The sequence below is a fragment of the Ursus americanus genome, chromosome 33 (genome assembly GCF_024610735.1).
Source record: "Ursus americanus isolate L20-20 chromosome 33, mUrsAme1.1.p, whole genome shotgun sequence".
Classification (NCBI taxonomy): Eukaryota; Metazoa; Chordata; class Mammalia; order Carnivora; family Ursidae; genus Ursus; species Ursus americanus.
This window is the reverse complement of record NC_142159.1, coordinates 23,772,936-23,790,048: the sequence shown is the minus strand read 5'-3', so window position 1 is coordinate 23,790,048 and position 17,113 is coordinate 23,772,936. Positions and strand designations below refer to the sequence as shown.

Sequence of the window (17,113 nt, the reverse complement as noted above, 5' to 3'; positions counted from 1 at the left end):
AACCACATAAACATACACTTCATAGGAAAAGAAAAAAACACAACAAATACATACTTGCCTTATTCATTACTTTTTTAAAGTAGTGGTAAAAACCTCAAACCTTTCAAGAATACCCAACAATTCTACAAAAAGTGGGGTTAATAAATTTTATCAACTGAATAAGCAAATATATACTAATCACTGGTATTTATTTAATTTTTTAAAGATTTAAGAGAAAGATGAAGATAGCAACAGCACGAGCGAGCACGAGCGGGAGCTGAGGGAGAAGCAGACTCACCGCTGAGCAGGGAGCCTGACTCGGGGTTCCATCCCAGGACCCTGGGATCATGACCTGGGCGGTAGGCAGACGCTTAACTGACTGAGCCACCCGGGCGCCCTGATCACTGACTGGCATTGATGACCTATCTAAAACATTTCATCAAACAAATATCAATACTGCAGTTGTTCTTAACCAAAGTCATCATCAAGGGGAAAAGGGACACTACGTTATGCAAAATCCCACTGGCACATGTTCCTCCAGGCTTAAAAATGATCGATTTCATATAAAAAAAAGCATGTAAGTCATTTTCTATTCTGGGCTTTGAATGTTTGGAAGATGCTTCTTAGTTGCTCCTCTTAATTAAACAAGCAGTTTCCTACACTTGGGCATGGACTTTTTAAACCCTTGCCAAATGAAAATGCTACATTCAGGAATCATGGGCAGATATTAATGGATATCTTACAAACATCTCAGAAGCAAGCTCAAGAACATTGCCGATTCAGGGCTTTATAACACAGGCTGGGGATTATCAAGGTACCCTGGCATTATCACAGCACCAGTAACCGAGGTGTTCCCATACCGAAAACAGCCACCGCCCACCTTTTAATCCCTACCCCGTTCCTATAATAACTGCAGCCCAAGTGAGTAGGGCCTAGGAAGAAAATTCAATTCAAGCCAGTGCATTTCACTACTTACTAGCTGCTCTGATAAACGTTTGAAAAGCGTGGCAAAAAAAGATTAGGGATTATCCAAGAATTTTAATCACTTCTGTGGTCCTCGTTACGGATTCCATAAGTAACAGGAAACTGGCATGAATTAGTCAAGGCATTTTAAAAGTAAACATAATCCGCTGACGCAAAGGCTTTAATCCCCCAAATCAAAAGTGACCCTATTCCTCAATTAGCTCCTACCTCTGATTTGCTGGCACTACTGTGAGCTGAGTATACGCTGTCCTTTGCTAGGTGTGGAGGAGAGAAGAGTACACACCCCCCACCCTAAGGCCACCAGAGAATGCCAGTCTTGCCACGAGGAGGGGGGCATCAGCTCATTCATCTGCGCAGGTCTAGAAGACCAAGCGCTCTGGTGAAAATCCCAGGGCCAGGCCCACTTTCCGACTATGAATACCCTGCCATGTAAGTCTATCAAACCTCAAGACAATCTTCTAGGTTTGCTGGGCCCCATGCTTGGTTTAATGCTCTCTGTCATCTTGAAATTATTAATAATATTTGAGCAAAAGGGCCCACACTTTGACTTTGCACTTGGCCCCACATATTATGCAGCTTGTCCTCTCAATATTTATCATTAACTACATCTGAAATATGTAAAATTAAATGTGACTGGATTCTGCATTTCAGATGGAATAAATTATGCTCTTTAAAAGCCACTTGACAGGGCACCTGGGTGGCTCAGTCGTTAAGCGTCTGCCTTCGGCTCAGGGCGTGATCCCGGAGTCCTGGGATCGAGCCCCACATCAGGCTCCTCCGTTGGGAGCCTGCTTCTTCCTCTCCCACTCCCTCTGCTTGTGTTCCCTCTCTCTCTGGCTGTCTCTCTCTCTGCCGAATGAATAAATAAAATCTTAAAAAAAAAAAGACTGGGTAAATAACAAATAGTTACTTAAAGAATAAAGTCAAAGGACCAGACAAAATAATTAACTTTAACAAAGCATGCTTGTTAGCCAATTAGCTGAATAATGTAATGAATGAAGGAATGTCATAAACTAATTGCTTAAGCATTTTGCATTTCGGGGGCTCCTGGGTGGCTCAGTCAGTTAAGTGTCTGACTCTTGGTCTCAGCTCAGGTCATGATCTCAGGGTCCTGGGATCAAGCCCCACGTCAGGCTCCACGCTACGTGAGGATTCTGCTTGTCCCTCTCCCTCTGCTCCTCCCCCTTCTTGCTGGCTCTCTCTCTCTCTGTGTCTCTGGAATAAATAAATAAAATCTTTAGGGAAAAAAAAAAAAGAATTCTAGCATTTCATCCAGTTCCTTTCAAAAAGCTGAACCCTGCTCCTGGAAGCTGGAGGTTCACTCTGCTTGTCCCCCAACCGCAGAGTCTGCACCCTGAGAGCTCATCATTCCTCAACACAACCAGAAATCAGAGCCTGGGGTTGGATGCAGGCTGGAAAACGGGCTCAGCCTTCCTTAGAGTGAGAGGTGGTAAAACAAAAGAGCTGCAGGGCTGGACGCGGCAAGGATTTGAAGGACTGGCAAGCTCCAGACCTAAGCCACGCCAACTGAAGTCTCAGTGTTTTTCATGGAAGTGTTGCTTTTTGTGCTAGCAGGTGCCCAGGCTGAATGATCAAATGTCAGGGAAGTGTGGAGAAATATCTGTTTTCACAGGGAAGGCTACTTAGGTGTAGAGGGCAGACCTTTCAACGTTAGAAATGATGCGGGAGAGGGTGGTGGAGGAAGGGGCTGGTTGGATGAAACGCCGGTTTATCCCTAGAGCAGGAAAACGTCAGCAATTTAAAACCCTTGTAAGAAAACGTAGACAACTGTGAAATAGGTTCCTGATTAGACAAAAGCTCCCAGGAGCGATTACAGAGGTCAAGAGCGAGTGTAAGGTGGTGCAGCCACTCTGGGAAACGGTTCTGCAGATCCCCAACGTGTAAAACAGTGACCATGTGACCCAGCAACTCCACTCTTGGTGTACGCCCCCGAGAACCGAAAACACGTGTGCACACCGAGCCCGTACACAAACACGCACGACGGCATTATTCACGGGAGCCGCACGGCAGAAACCACCCGAACGTCCACCGACTGATGAACATACCAACAAAAGGTGGTCCAACCACACAAAGAAATGTTGTCTTAGTCTATTTGGGCTGCCAAAACAAAACACCATAGACTGGGTGGCTTATGAACAACCGAAATTTATTTCTTACAGACCCGGAGACCGGGAAGTCCAAGATCAAGGCGCTGGCGTGTTTGAGCTCTGGTGAGCTCCCTCTTCTGGTTTGCAGCCGGCCGTGTTCTCGCTGTGTCTCGCTTGGTGGAAGGGGCTGGTGAGCTCTCTGGGTTCTCTTTTATAAGGGAACTCACGCCATTCGTGAGGGCTCTACCCTCATGCCCTAATCCCCTCTCAAAAGCCACCTCCCAATACCGTGATATTGGGGATTTGGTTTCAACATACGAATCCGGGAGGGACACACACCTATGGCAAATATTATTCAGCCGTAAAAAGGAATGAAGTGCTGATGCACGTTACAACATAGACCAACCCTGAAAACATCAAGTGTAAGAAGCCAGTCACAGACAGACCACATTGATACGAAATGTCCAAAACACGCAAATCCACAGAGACAGGAAGTAGACCGGTGGTTGCCAAGAGCTGGGGGAAAGGGGAAATTAGAGGGACAGTTAAGGTCTCAGGGGCTCCTCTTTGGGGTGATGAGAATGTTCTGAAATGAGGGCACCTGGCTGGCTCAGTCAGTAGAGTATGCCCCTCTTCATCTTGTGGTCGTGAATTCAAGCCCCACGTTAGGCAGAGAACTTACTTAAAAACAAAACAAAACAAAAAAACCTACTAGGGGTGCCTGGCTGGCTCAGCCAGTAAAGCATGCAATTCTTGATCTCAGGGTTGTGAGTTCAAGCCCCACAAATGGGCATAGACAGTACTTAAAAATAAAATGTTTAGGGGCAGCTGGGTAGCTCAGTTGGCTAAGCAACCAATTCTTGATTTCAGCTCAGGTCATGATCTCAGGGTCATGAGATCGAGCCCTGCACTGGGTATAAGAGCCTGCTTAAGATTCTCTCTCTTCCTCTGCCCTTCCCTACCCCCCCACCCCACCCCACCCCGACCCCTGTTCATGCACACTCTCTAAAAAAAAAAAAAAAAGTTTAAAAAATAAAAATTTTATGGGCATCTGGTTGGTGGCTCAGTCGGTTAAGCAGCTGCCTTTGGCTTAGATCATGATCCCAGGGTCCTGAGATCGAGTCCTGAATCGAGCTCCTTGCTCAGTGGGGAGTCTGCTTCTCCCTCTCCCTCTGCCTGCCGCTCCCCTTGCTTGTGCGCTCTGTCAAATAAATAAAATCTTTAAAGAAATAAAGTAAAATAAAAAAATTTTAAAAATAAAATTTAAAAAAACCCAGAATCTTCAAAACAACAACAAAAAATACCTTTAAAACAAGGGAATGAATGAAGAAGGGTGCCTGGGGGGCACAGTCAGCTGAGCACCTGACTCGTGGTTTTGGCTCAGGTTGTGATCTCGGGGTCCTGAGACTGAGCCCTGCATTGGGATCTGCACTCAGTGGGGAGTCTGCTTGAGAGTCTCTCTCTCTCTCTGCCTCTCCCCTCCACTGCTCACGCACACTTACACGTGGGCGCTCTCTCTCTAAAACAAATCTTTAAAAAGAATAAAAAAATAAATAAAAGAGGGAACGAAGGAAAAGAAAGTCTTTTTTTGCCCTAAATAATGAGTTTAAGAAAGCACGGATCAAGGTAGACTTGAAAAGCAGCAGATTCTAAAAAGTTCTTGTCACAAGAGAATCAGACTGGTCCAAAACAGGATGGCTGAAAGATAATATCCACTCTGACCTAAGGTAAAAAGGAAAAACACGATTCTTTCTTCCTACTTTTTATTGGGCTTCTGGAATAGACTTTTTTTTTTTTAAGATTTTATTTATTTATTTGACGGAGAGAGAGGCAGTGAGAGAGGGAGTGGGGGAGTGGGAGCAGGGGGAGTGGGAGAGGGAGAAGCAGGCTTCCCGCCGAGCACGAAGCCCGATGCGGGGCTCGATCCCAGAACACCTGGATCATGATCTGAGCCAAAGGCGACGCTTAACGATTGAGCCACCCAGGTGCCCCTGGAATAGATGTGTTTTATAGGTTTTTAAGATGGTCTCAATTTGGTTACTTTATTTTTTTTTTAATTTTAAAAGATTTTATTTATTTATTTATTTATTCGACAGAGATAGAGACAGCCAGCGAGAGAGGGAACACAAGCAGGGGGAGTGGGAGAGGAAGAAGCAGGCTCATAGCGGAGGAGCCTGATGTGGGGCTCGATCCCATAACGCCGGGATCATGCCCTGAGCCGAAGGCAGACGCTTAACCGCTGTGCCACCCAGGCGCCCCTCAATTTGGTTACTTTAAAGTAAATGAATTTTCATTTAAACTTTAAAAATGAAAAAGCCTTAGCAACACATCTTGTGAAAAAACTTGAATAACGATATCATCCTGCAGCTAAAGGAGAAAATGAACAAAAATATGCCTAAAACACAGAGAAGAAAGAATCTCTATAATCGGGGACAAATAAATGCAGTATCCCCATTGCGAGGTGGTGGCGGCCCTGCGAACGGATGGCCAGGGCACGTCACCAGCCTGACAGCAGGTACGGGAACATCGCCAGTTTGAGGGTTCCCATCTCTGGCTTTTGCACAGTCTCTACTGCTATCAAAATGTCACTTTTGTTTTGGTTTGGTTTTTCACAGTGCTAGAACACAGCGCCGCATAAATCATTTCCCCCAATCTTGAATCCCTATTTCTGAAGCTGTATCAAACTCTGTATTTTATAACAAATCAATTATCTTAAATTCTGTTTATAAAAGACACATTTCTTCAAATGCCTCTGCTCTTACCAGATCAAGACCACAGAAAAAGCAAGATACATTTTTTAAAAAGCATAATAATCCCAAACCTCAATTAACCAAAATATGTGAGAAATAGACTCTTGGTGATTTCCAGGATAATCAGACCTCCTATTTTGTTTCAACTCTTACAAGTGAAAACTTTATCTTTGCCCCTGAATTTATATTTTCCTGCCTTAGGAAGCAATAATAAAAATAACTCAATCCTTTTTTAAAATGTCTTAAAACTTTAACATCCTCACGTTAGACATTAAGAAGTGGTTTAATAAACGGCCCAGTCCTGAAACCAGTATCATGGAATTACAGCATTTTCTAACTTGAATGCAAAAAATGTTATATTTCATTAAAATTTCATTTATGGGTCATATTCTCCATATCTAAAACCAAAATATTAATTGCTTTTTTTGGTTTAAAAAAATCAAATAGTACTGACATAGATAATGTATGACATGAACTCCTCAAACTTCCTTCTGCAAAAGAATTCCCATGAAACTGCTTGGTTTTATGCTTTTCCTCCTAAAAGGGGTCTGCAGTCAGAAGATGAACTCTAGTTAATTGAAGGTACCAGTTAACTGAGTTAGAGCTCTTAAACTGGAATACATTCAGAATTATTAATATTTTATCATTTCTGGGGTGCCTGAGTGGCTCAGTCAGTTAAGCGTCTGCCTTCAGCTCAGATCATGATCCCAGGGTCCTGGGATCAAGCCCACGTCGGGCTCCCTGCTCAGCCGGGAGTCTGTTTCTCCCTCTTGCTCTCCCCCTGCCCCTCTCCTCTGCTCCTGCACTCTTTCTCTCCCTCTCGAGAATAAAATCAAAAAGAAAAAAAATTAAAATTTAAAAAATAAAATAAATTATTTAAAAAATATATTTTTTTATTTCTTTAGTAATTATAGGTCTCCTATATGAAATAAATGACATTTACTCCCAGCAACACAACTGTTAGATTAATAGTCAAAGGACTTTTCCTCAAAGTTACTTCTGAAAAACAAGGTAACAAATTAAGAAACCACCGTCCAAAAAAGCAGAGAATGACAGGATTTTTAACAATGAGACTCAGAGTGGTAGCCAGAGCGCTACAGCCTTCACACAATGCTACGGATTTTTATGGTCTAATATCCCCAACACTGCAATCAACAGAACACACCCTTGAAAAATTATCTGCTAATGAATTTCTATATCATAATGCAGAATTTAGGTTTGTTTTATAGTCTGTAATGCCTTTTTCAGTATATAACGTTTATCTGTCAGATGAAAATTAGGACATAATACTATGCTGTGGAAGGTGAGATACAGTTGTCCATCCATTCAATCACTCAGCAGATACCTACTGGTACTGTGTGGGCGTGCTAGCATTCACATGCGAACCAAACAGACCAAACACCTTTCCATCTTGGGGCCTATGTCCTAGGGAGGGGAGACAGACAATAAACAAAATGAGGCTGTTTGAATGGGATTAAGTGCTATGGAAAGAGAAAAGAGAAAAAGTGAGGCAGGGAAGGGAGGATTCAGGGGGTCAGAGAGAGATGAAATTGCCCATAGGACGGTATGGAGAGGCCCCACCGAGAAGTCTGTGTGCGAACAGGAAAATAACAATGAAAATTATTTCTTTGGCTTAGAAATGCAGTCTGTGCTTGCATTAAAAATATATATATACATATATATATATGTGTATATATATATATATATATATATATATATATATATATGTATGTTTTCTATATGCTCTATTTCAATTTACTGTTTCCTGATCATTGACTGACTGGAGAGAAAGCAGGCAGCCTAGGGCATGCCAAGGATATGCCTAATATTTTTATTTACTCGGTGTTTTTTAAGAACTACAGCTACAAATTAAAGTGAAATTCGGAGTTCTCTATTAAACAATTAAAAGTCAAATGCAATTTATATTACAAAACCTAACAGTCTCTCCATCAATTTATATGTGATACTTATTCCATGAATAATTATTAGAGATAGCTAGAGTATGGCCAGCAGTTCACGTCATACTGTCTCACAGCAATTTAAAAAAAGTCAGATTATTAGTTGAAATGATCACCTTCTAAAATAAGCCCACAGAAAGTGTTTCTACAAACTGCATATTTACACATAAAATCCACTTATAACCCCTCAAAATGAAACCATTTTATTAGCATTTCTTGTAATATTCACAAGACATTTTCTACCTTGCAGGCTGGGGAAAAGAAAAAAAAGCAACGGAATGATGTTTAGAATGTGTTTTTATTTTGAAGACTAATTATTCTTAAGTACTATAAACGCACCAAGAAAAGCTTAGAAAGTCAGCAAATTACAAAGGACTCAGCACTCAACACATCTTTCACATAAGATTAATGTTAGTCCACCACAATGAAGATACTTGACAGCTGAAATTTATATTTGTTGAATAACCCAAGTAATTCAATAATGAATAGCAAATAGAGGTGAATGGACAAACAAGAAAATACGGATTTGAACAAGAAATGTTATCACTGACTAAATATATTTGAGCTGTTCCCAAAATACTCAATCCAAGCACATATTTTTGAAATGTGTGGGTTTTCCCCAAGAGAAGCAGAACTTTGACATTTTCTCTTGGATATATTAGACTTTCAGACCTCCATTCCACATCTGGAAAGAACATTTCAAACTCAGCTTGATGTAACTTTTAAAATTCAAACAGAGAGCAATAGATACTTAGTGACTGATACTTGACTATGACAGTCAACAGAATGTTAGAAATGAAGTATTCAAAGTTTATCATCCCCAATGTGAAGAAAGGAACATGAAACAAAAGATGCATTTGCCTCTTCTGCCCTTTAATTTGTAAGCACCATACTTCTCTCCGTCTGTCATGCCAAGGAAGAGAAAATGAGGATTTTTTTAAAGCCAGCTAATAGGATGACCGTTTCATCTAGACTTTCATCAGCTCTCTCCCCCCAAGATTTTTTATTAAAAATCAAAAATCAAAAGAATAGACCTAAGTCTTCCATAGACTACACCTAGATTACTTTGCTCCAAGGCCAAGGAAAAGGTTTACGATTCCAAGATCCATTCGGAAGCATGTATCTGCAATGCGTAAGCTTTTCGTTGGCAAGATCAGTCAATATCAGAAAGCGGGTACTGTTTAAAAGGTTAAGTGGATGAAGGTTAAAACAACAACAAAACAATCAATTCACTATTTTTTTTTTTTTTTTTTTTTGCCAAGTAACCGTACAATAATGTCGGCCCTGAAGGATCAGAGAGGTTTCTGTTGAGGATATGTAAGCCCCTCGAACGATCTAAATTACCGTCAGAAAAACTGCACCAAGGTGTCGGGAGTGGAGGAGATGCAGGTTTCTAACGCGGGGTGAGACCGCGATCGTAAACCTCGTCACAATTTCACCTTTGGATGAAACGTGGGAGGGGAGCGAGAGAAGTTTCAGCTTCTGCTCCTTTGAAAACAGACAAGATTTAAAGGACCCCGGGAGGAGGCGGAAAGGGGCGAGGATGCGGTGTCCGCGGTGCAGCAGCAGAAAACCGGGATCCTGGAAAAGGATGCGGAGGAGTGGGCTCTTATGTAAGCACACACCAAAAACTGTGCGTGCACCCCAGCCTGATGCACATCTGAGCACACAACACACGTACACGGCCTCTCACCGGGGTGCACCCCCGCCTGCGGGCGCTGCGGAGGAAAGGGGACCGACCCCTGGGCCCGTCTGCACGTTCCCCTAGACCCGCGCAGCCTCCACCCGGGGGTCCGGCGCCCCGCCCGGGGACGGAGCCCGGCCTCCCCGGCCGCCCGCGCCCGCCCCGAGTCCCCCGCGCCCGCCGCGGCCCGCCGCTTACCTCGCGAGGCCCAGACCCCGCCGCCGCTCAGCAGCCCGGCCAGCAGCAGCCAGGCGGCCGGGGCCAGCGCGGGCGCAGGGCGGCGCAGCATCGCTCCGGCTCCCGGCGCCGCGGCCGGCCCGAGGCGGGAGCGGCAGGCACGCGCGCGGGGCGCCGAGCAGGGCTCTCGCGGCCCGGGACCAGCTGCTTCGCGCCGCGGCGAGTCTGGGGTCCGACGAGCCGCCGCCGCGACGCTGGGCCGCGCGCTCGGGCCGCGGGCGCCCTCCCCTCCGCCGAGGTAGCGCTTGGCTGGAGGCGGCGGCAGCAACTAAGATGGCGGCGGCGCGCTCTCTCGGGTCCGGCGAGGGTACCGGCGGGGGCGGGGTGGCGGCGGGAGGGGCGCGCGCGCGCGGGAGAGGCGGAGAGAGGCGCGCGCGCGGGAGGGCGGGGGCGGGGCGCGCGCCTCGAGTCGCCGGCGGAGCCCGGAGCGCGCGCCCGCGGAGCCGCGCCTGGGGTACCTCCCGAGCAGCGGCGAGGTGTCTGGGGGCTGCACCCCCTGCCCGCGCTGCCGCCGAAAGCATCAACTCCTCATTCCCGCGCGCCCCAGGCTCGGGAGCCAAGCGAGCGGCACCCTGGGGCCGGCGCCGGCCTTTCAGCCCTTCGCACCGCAGCCCCGCGGAGTGCAGACCCCGCTGGAGGGGGCAGCCCGGGGCGCCTGAGCGCCAACACGCTGGGCCGTTTCGGGCAAGGCACGTCGCCTCCCAGAGTCTTGGTGTCCTCTTCTGCCAAATAGAGGTGATGACAGGGAGCCTGCGGGGTCGTGAAAGGTTTTCAAGGAGATGGAGGTCAGCGAAACGCACTTTGTAAACAGTCAATGACCGCGCAGCACGTGCTGCCAGGGTTCAATCCCGGGAGGGGGCATTAGCTGCCCCAGGGAGTCCGTCCTGAATTTCTAAGTCCGAATTCCTTCTTTTGCTGGAGAAATCTGTGATGGCTTGTTAAAGGCGGCTTGTGCGTGCCCTTTGTGGATGATCTTAGTGCGATGCCAATGGTCCCTTAGAAATGCAGAGATCCAACTGGATAAAGAAGGGTTCCTCCCGGGGGCTTGAGCCCTCCCTTTTTGTCCCCCGCCTTCCCTCGGCCCCTGGGACCACCCCACACTACAGGAAAGGGCTGGCACAGTCATGGATGGGCTCCTGTGCCTGGCGCTATGAGACATTATTGTCCCCATTTTGCAGATGAAGGAACAAAGACTAAAAGGCAAAATGACAGCCCCAGTTTTGACAACTGCAATGAAAAGAACACTCAGCCCTCAAGGACAGGGAGGTGACGTTAGGGAGACCCCAACAGCAAAAGCTAGATAACAATAAAACGTGAATTATTCAAGACTGTGTTGGAAGAGCTGTGGAAGGTGATTGGAACGCTGTGATTGTCATAGCCATGAGAGCTAAGAGGGTAGGGCAGGCTGGTGGGCTTTGTGGAGGCCAGCTTGAGGTGGGGTTCAGGAGATGCACCCCTTTGGAGGCTGCGAGAAGTAAGAGGAGAGCAGAGGACTTATTTAGGAGGGTAGTGGGTGAAGAGCCCAAAAAGTAGACTCAGGCCAGAGTGTGAGGTTCCTTAAGTGGCCACAGGAGGACCTCAAACAGCAGTGAACAGAGGCATAATGTGACCTGATGGGGGTGTCAGAACATCCTGTGATGGGATATGCTCCTCCCTGTCCTTCGTCCCTCAAAGGCATCCTCTACCAAAGCCTGCAGACTCCATCTGTCCTTCCCCTGCCACCCCCTTCCCTGGGTCCAGGAGGACTGGATTCCCCTTGGGTGGACCCCTCCCAGGTACCTGCCTGGCCCCTACCATCTCCAGGCCTCACCACGCCACGCCTCCCAGCCAGCACTGCAGAGTCATCCTCTCCAGGCACTCCTTTTGCTTCCCTCCCCCTCCGGCTTCTGCTAGCTCCTTGTTGCCACTTTATCTGGTCCAGACAGCTCTGCCAGGCTTCCCACCTCTCTCCCTCGGGTCCCACCCTGCTGACCTCAGGGCCTGCTCTCTCGACACAGTCTGTGCTCAAGGTCATGTCTACCCGGGGCCAGCGCTACATAGCATATCCTCCCCCACCTTTGCTCTGAGTCACACCTGGGCTAGCTCCTGCAGGAAGTCCTCCTGACCATCAGGCCGTCCCTCCCCCATCGCCACCTGCTCTGAACCTGGCAGTCCAGGATCGATAATCTGCTACTTTGTGCCATTGACTAACCCATGTGTGTCCTTCTCTGCTCCCCACTGTGTTCTAGGGGGAGGGACCCAGACAGTACAGTCAGACAGCACCAGACAGGAACTCTGGCTGCTTCTACTATGAATGATCTCGACAAGTCACAGAACTTTGGGTCTCTTTCCTCACCTGTGAGATGGGATAGCAATACCTATTTCCTGGAGTTGTCAGAATTAAATAAGATGATGCAATGAATGTGCCTCCCAGAGCCTAATATGTGGTAGGTCTAAACACATAGGAATTTCTCCTTTTCCCTTGGGAAACTTCTGGGCTGCTTGTGTACTGCCGAACATACAGTAGGCACTCAATAAATACTCCGCGACGAGCTCAATGACTTCCTGTATTCATTTTTATATTGTGGAGATCACACCTCAGAGAATAAAAAAACATACCCTGTAGGTTTCCAGGGACATTAACAAAACATAGAATCGGAAAGGTATAAATCTCAGAACTATGTCTTGAGTCAATAGGCTGATGCCAAGAGAGAACAGGTAATGTATTCGGTTCTATTAAAAACACAAACAAAAGCGCTTTGGTGTCTGGAATCCTGATCCCTTTATCTTCTTACCCTCACTGTCCCTTAAAGAAACAAAGAGGCAGATCAAAAAGGTTCAGTGGCAGGTGGGCAGACAGACGGCCAGTGAGCTCAGAGCAACTGCACACGCTGAGATTCTGCCCACAGGAGAGTTCATCCAGCTGCAAGGCTCAGCTTGACTGTCTTGGAAGCCAGGGAAAGCAGTGAACTCAGTTTGCAGTCTGCCTGACAATAGCCTCGGCCATATTGGCACTTTTCAAAGGTCTCCACGTGATGAATTAGTTAATCCTCAAAATGGCCCTGAGACGGGATCGATCCAGCCTTAACAGTTAGCAGAGAGGGGCCTCTCCTGAGCTAAGCCAGCCGCTGAGAGAGCACCAGGGGTCCCAGAGCAGTGGGAAATGAGGCAGCACCCCAGGCTTGTCCTAGTCAGGGTCAGGCGTGGGAGGATAAGGAGGAGGCTTTGGTGACCAGGCCAAGAAGTCTTGAGCGCTTGGGCATGTAGTCGACCTGTCTGTGAGATAGGTCGAAGAACACGGAATTTCCAGGGTGCTGCATCTTTTGTAATGATTCTTGCTAGTAGTGACAGTCTCCACTGAGCTCTTTACTGGGGACGTTTCATTTATGCCTCCAGCAACCTTTCCAGAAGGTACTCTGATTGTGCTAGATGAGAAAAAATGTAACATTTGATGAAGAGCCCGTTGCTAGAAAGCAGGACACCTGGGATTCAATGTCATGTAGGTCTGAGCCCCAAACAATGCCTCAGCCCCTGTGTGAAATGACACCTCAAATACCAAAGGCGGGGGGGAAGCCCTATCCAGGATCCCGCAGCGTGGAGTCATCAGCCTGGTCCACCACAGTCGGGGCGGGGGGGGGGGGGTTGGCTCCACCTGGCAGCTCTTCTGAAGACATGGGAGGCATCCTTATCCAGCCTGGGTTTCTCACCAAGACTGTCATCCCCAGGTCCAGAGCTGCCGAGAGGAGGAAACATGGTCGCATGAAGGAAAACTCTTTGCCGGGAAGCTGAGCCCTGTCAGGTGGTGCGTTAGGACTGTTAGCACAGTGTGGCCAGTGTTGGTGGGACCGAGTTAGAGGCAGTAAGCACTCATTGTGGCCACTAGGAATGATATGCTTGGAAGTTAACCCACTTTAGGGACGCAGCAGAAGGTGGCTGTGGGAATCTTGATGAGAGCCAGCAATCAAACGCCCCCAAAATACTAAAACCACAGCCCCCAGCTCCCTCTGGAGCCCCAGAAGTTTCAAGATCTGGCCCCGTCTCTGCCTTCTGGTGGCCTGGCCAGTTATCTCCATGGCTGTGAGAAGGGATAGTTTATGAGGGGCAAGAGCCGCCGGGACTTCACTTGGCCCCTCCGGGCTCAAACCCATCCCTATCCATTTCCTTTCCTTTTGCAGAATTTCCACTTAATTCTCTTTTACAGCCATATTAAAGAGTTACAAGGCTCCAAAGGCAAATCCAGAAAACAAGGTGCTCGGAAAAGTCTAGTTCCATTCCTGTCTGCTCCTCCCTGTCCCTTCCTGCCTTTAAAATTACCGTTCTGTCTGTTTTTGGCTTATCCTTCCACTGTGGGTTTTTAAAATACAAGCAAGTATTCCAATATACTTCTCTCCTCTTTCTTAGGTAAAAAGAAGCATATCACATCCACATCTTGCTTTTTTTCAATTAATAAACTATCCTGGAGATGGCTCCATGTCAGTATCCCTTTCAGAGCTGCATCTCACTCCCTTATGCGGTGTGATATTCTGATATGATAAGAAATAGACAGTTGGTCTTCGTCTCCAATTCCTAGCACAGAGCTGCTAAATCCCTTGGAATTTCCTGGGCGAGAGGAGCATCTTTTGTTGCATGAGACAACTCTAGGCAGGTTCCTGGGTGGCCCCTGGTTGGGGGCTGGCCACCAGAATAACCAAGCCACGATTAGAAGCTTGGAGCTTTCAGCCCCCGCCCCCACCAATTTGGGGGAGCGGGGGCGGTTGAAGACCAACTTAGTGATCAATCATGCCGATGTGTGAAGCCTCCCCAAAATCCCTGAGCTACAGGGGTGCAGAGACCTCTGGGCTGGTGAACACATCCATGTGCCGGGAGGGTGGGGCACCCTAACTCCACAGGAACGTTGCTCCTGTGCCCAGGACCCTTCCACACACCTTACCCTAGGTGCTCCCCATCTGGCTGTTCCCTTGTATCTTTTATAATCGTCTTTAGCATAAACTGGTAAATGTTAAGTAAAGCGTTTCCCTGAGTTTTGTGAGCCCTTATGGCAAAATAGTGAACCTGAGGAGGGGTCATGGGATCCCTGGAAAAGTGGCCAAGTTAGACAGAAGTGGAGGTCACCTGGGAGCCTGCTGCTTACAACTGGCTTCTGCAGTGGGGGCAGGGGGAGACTGAGCCCTTAACCCGTGGGGTTTGTGTTAACTCTAGGTAGTTAGTGTCGGAACTGAATTTAATTGTAGCACTCCTAGTCAGTGTCTGCAGAGAATCAGAGAATTGCTTGGTGTGGAAACCCCACACACGTGGTGTCAGAAGTGTGACATACGTATAATGTTGATACGTCCAACATGTGTACATGTCATGTTTTCCTTCATGGGGACATACCGGAATTGACTGAATCAGCCCTGACTCTTTCTCCCACACTAATGGGCTGTTTCCAGTCTTTTGCCTTTACAAAGAGAGCTGCAGGGAGCCTTTTTGTGATTCTTGCTGTGTGGATTTCTAACTCTTGGGTAAGGCACTTCATCTCTCCAATCTCAGTATCTCATCTGTAAAACAGATAAGTCGGTGCCTGCCTCACTGGGGGGTGGTGAGGAATAGATGAACCAACACACAGCAGTCGCTATCATTATTGTTCATTACTGTCCATGGCTCAGAGCGTCGTGCCTTTCTGGCAGGGGCAGAAACCCTGACTTAGGAAGGGACATCCCTGTGGTCTCCAGGGAGTCAGGTTGAGGCCTGACGGTTTGTTTCAGCCTCCCTCTGATGCTTTCTATGGCTCTCCATTTGCAAAGGAAGTAGGCATTCCCACGCAGGCAACATCAGCTATCCCTAGCTGCTGAGAATTTCCAAAGAAGGAAAATCTCACTTTCCCATAGAAGCCAGGCCGCTCGCTTTTGCACCCTCAAAAGGTGAGACAAGGATTGGGGTTTCCTACTTACGCTTTTCCCAAAGGTAACACACAGCATAGTCCCCTACTGTCTTTGGATGGGCAGCTGGGAAAGGCACAGGACCTACTCCTCACTCTTCTGTGTGGTGGAGGGGAGGGGTGGCTCTGTCATTCTGCAGCATGAATTATACACCCAGTGCACTACCCACACACAACACATGGGCAAGCATGGCCCCTCTGTGGATGCACAAGCCCAACGTGATGTGCCCTGTCTGCACGCAACATCCCAATGGACAGGACTGGGCTAGGTGTCTGGGGAGGAGCAAGGGAGGAGAGAAAGGCAGGGGCAGAAAGAGCACTGCTTCCCCCGCACCACTGACGGAGAGCGGCCATTGCTCGGGCTCCGTGGAAGCAGCACCAATCCTAGGGTTCTAGCCATCGTTCCATCAGATTTCCCGAAACTGGACGGGAGAACTGGTGGTGGTAGGACAAAGTGGTTTTAAAAATATAGGAGAAATGTCTTACTCACATCGTCTGGATTCAGACAGACCTGGGTTCCGGTTATTAGCAGAAAAGACCGGACAACGTAATTACACTGAGCTTCAGTTTTGTAATCTGTAAAATGGGCATACAGTAATAATACCGCCTTTGCGTTATTGGGAAGATTGAATGAGAGGAGGCGTATCAAGGGTTTAGCTCTGTGTGTGGCACATAGTAGGTGCTCAATTAGCAGTAACTCTTCTCACCATGATGACAATATGTGTGAATATGCTTTGAAAAGTCTGAGGAGATGATAATGGTCATAACTGCTTTCACAGGGGTGCCTGTGTCACTTAAGTCACTCAAGCACCTGCCTTTGGCTCAGGTCATGATCTCAGGGTTGTGAGATGAAGCGCCGATTGTGCTCCAAGCTGGGTGTGGAGCCTGCCTAAGATTTTCTCTCTCCCTCTGCCTCTCCCTCCCCCTGACCCTCTCGCTCTCTAAAAAAATAAAAAATAAAAAATAAAAAAAACTGCGTTCACACAGCACTTTACAGTTTGCATTTTTTCAGCATACTCCTTTTTTTTTTTTTAAGATTTTATTTATTTATTTGACAGAGAGAGAGAGACAGCCAGCGAGAGAGGGAACACAAGCAGGGGGAGTGGGAGAGGAAGAAGCAGGCTCCCAGCGGAGGAGCCTGATGTGGGGCTCGATCCCAGGACTCTGGCAGACGCTTAATGACTGAGCCACCCAGGCACCCCTCCTTTTTTTTTTGGAAGGGCATCTATATGCTCTGGGGCCTCACGGGAATCTTCCTGGTACAGGTGTTCACTCATCCCTATTTAACCGATGGGAAGCAGGAGTTCAGAGGGGTTAAGTGACTTGTCAGTGGAGAAGTAGTTCGGCTGGCCTCAGGTGAGGCTCCTCTGGCTTTTTGTGCTTTTTCCTTGGCCCTCAAACTCCCCGGGCCAGCAAGCACCGGTGAAAGTCAAGAGTTCAGACTTTCTGGTCCTTTCAAGCCTCTAGCTCATTTACTTGCTCAGGATTTCTTCTCCTTTTCCTCCTTCCTCATCTGG

At 47.6% G+C, this 17,113-nt stretch overlaps 1 protein-coding gene across 8 annotated transcripts in view; it reads right to left on the bottom strand.

Moving 5' to 3' along the window:
* CLSTN1 (calsyntenin 1) overlaps positions 1–9,974 on the bottom strand; it is a 76,215-nt gene extending 66,241 nt beyond the window's left edge. For 4 of the 8 annotated variants that reach the window (XM_087858344.1, XM_087858346.1, XM_087858345.1 and 1 more), the window contains exon 1: positions 9,662–9,974. In XM_087858344.1, the coding sequence (XP_087714470.1) occupies positions 9,662–9,752 (91 nt within the window). In that variant the 5' untranslated portion in view covers positions 9,753–9,974. The remainder of the gene's footprint in view (positions 1–9,661) is intronic. The other 4 variants (XM_045776819.2, XM_045776821.2, XM_045776820.2 and 1 more) reach the window with 1 other exon arrangement.
* Between the last annotated feature and the right edge of the window lie 7,139 nt (positions 9,975–17,113).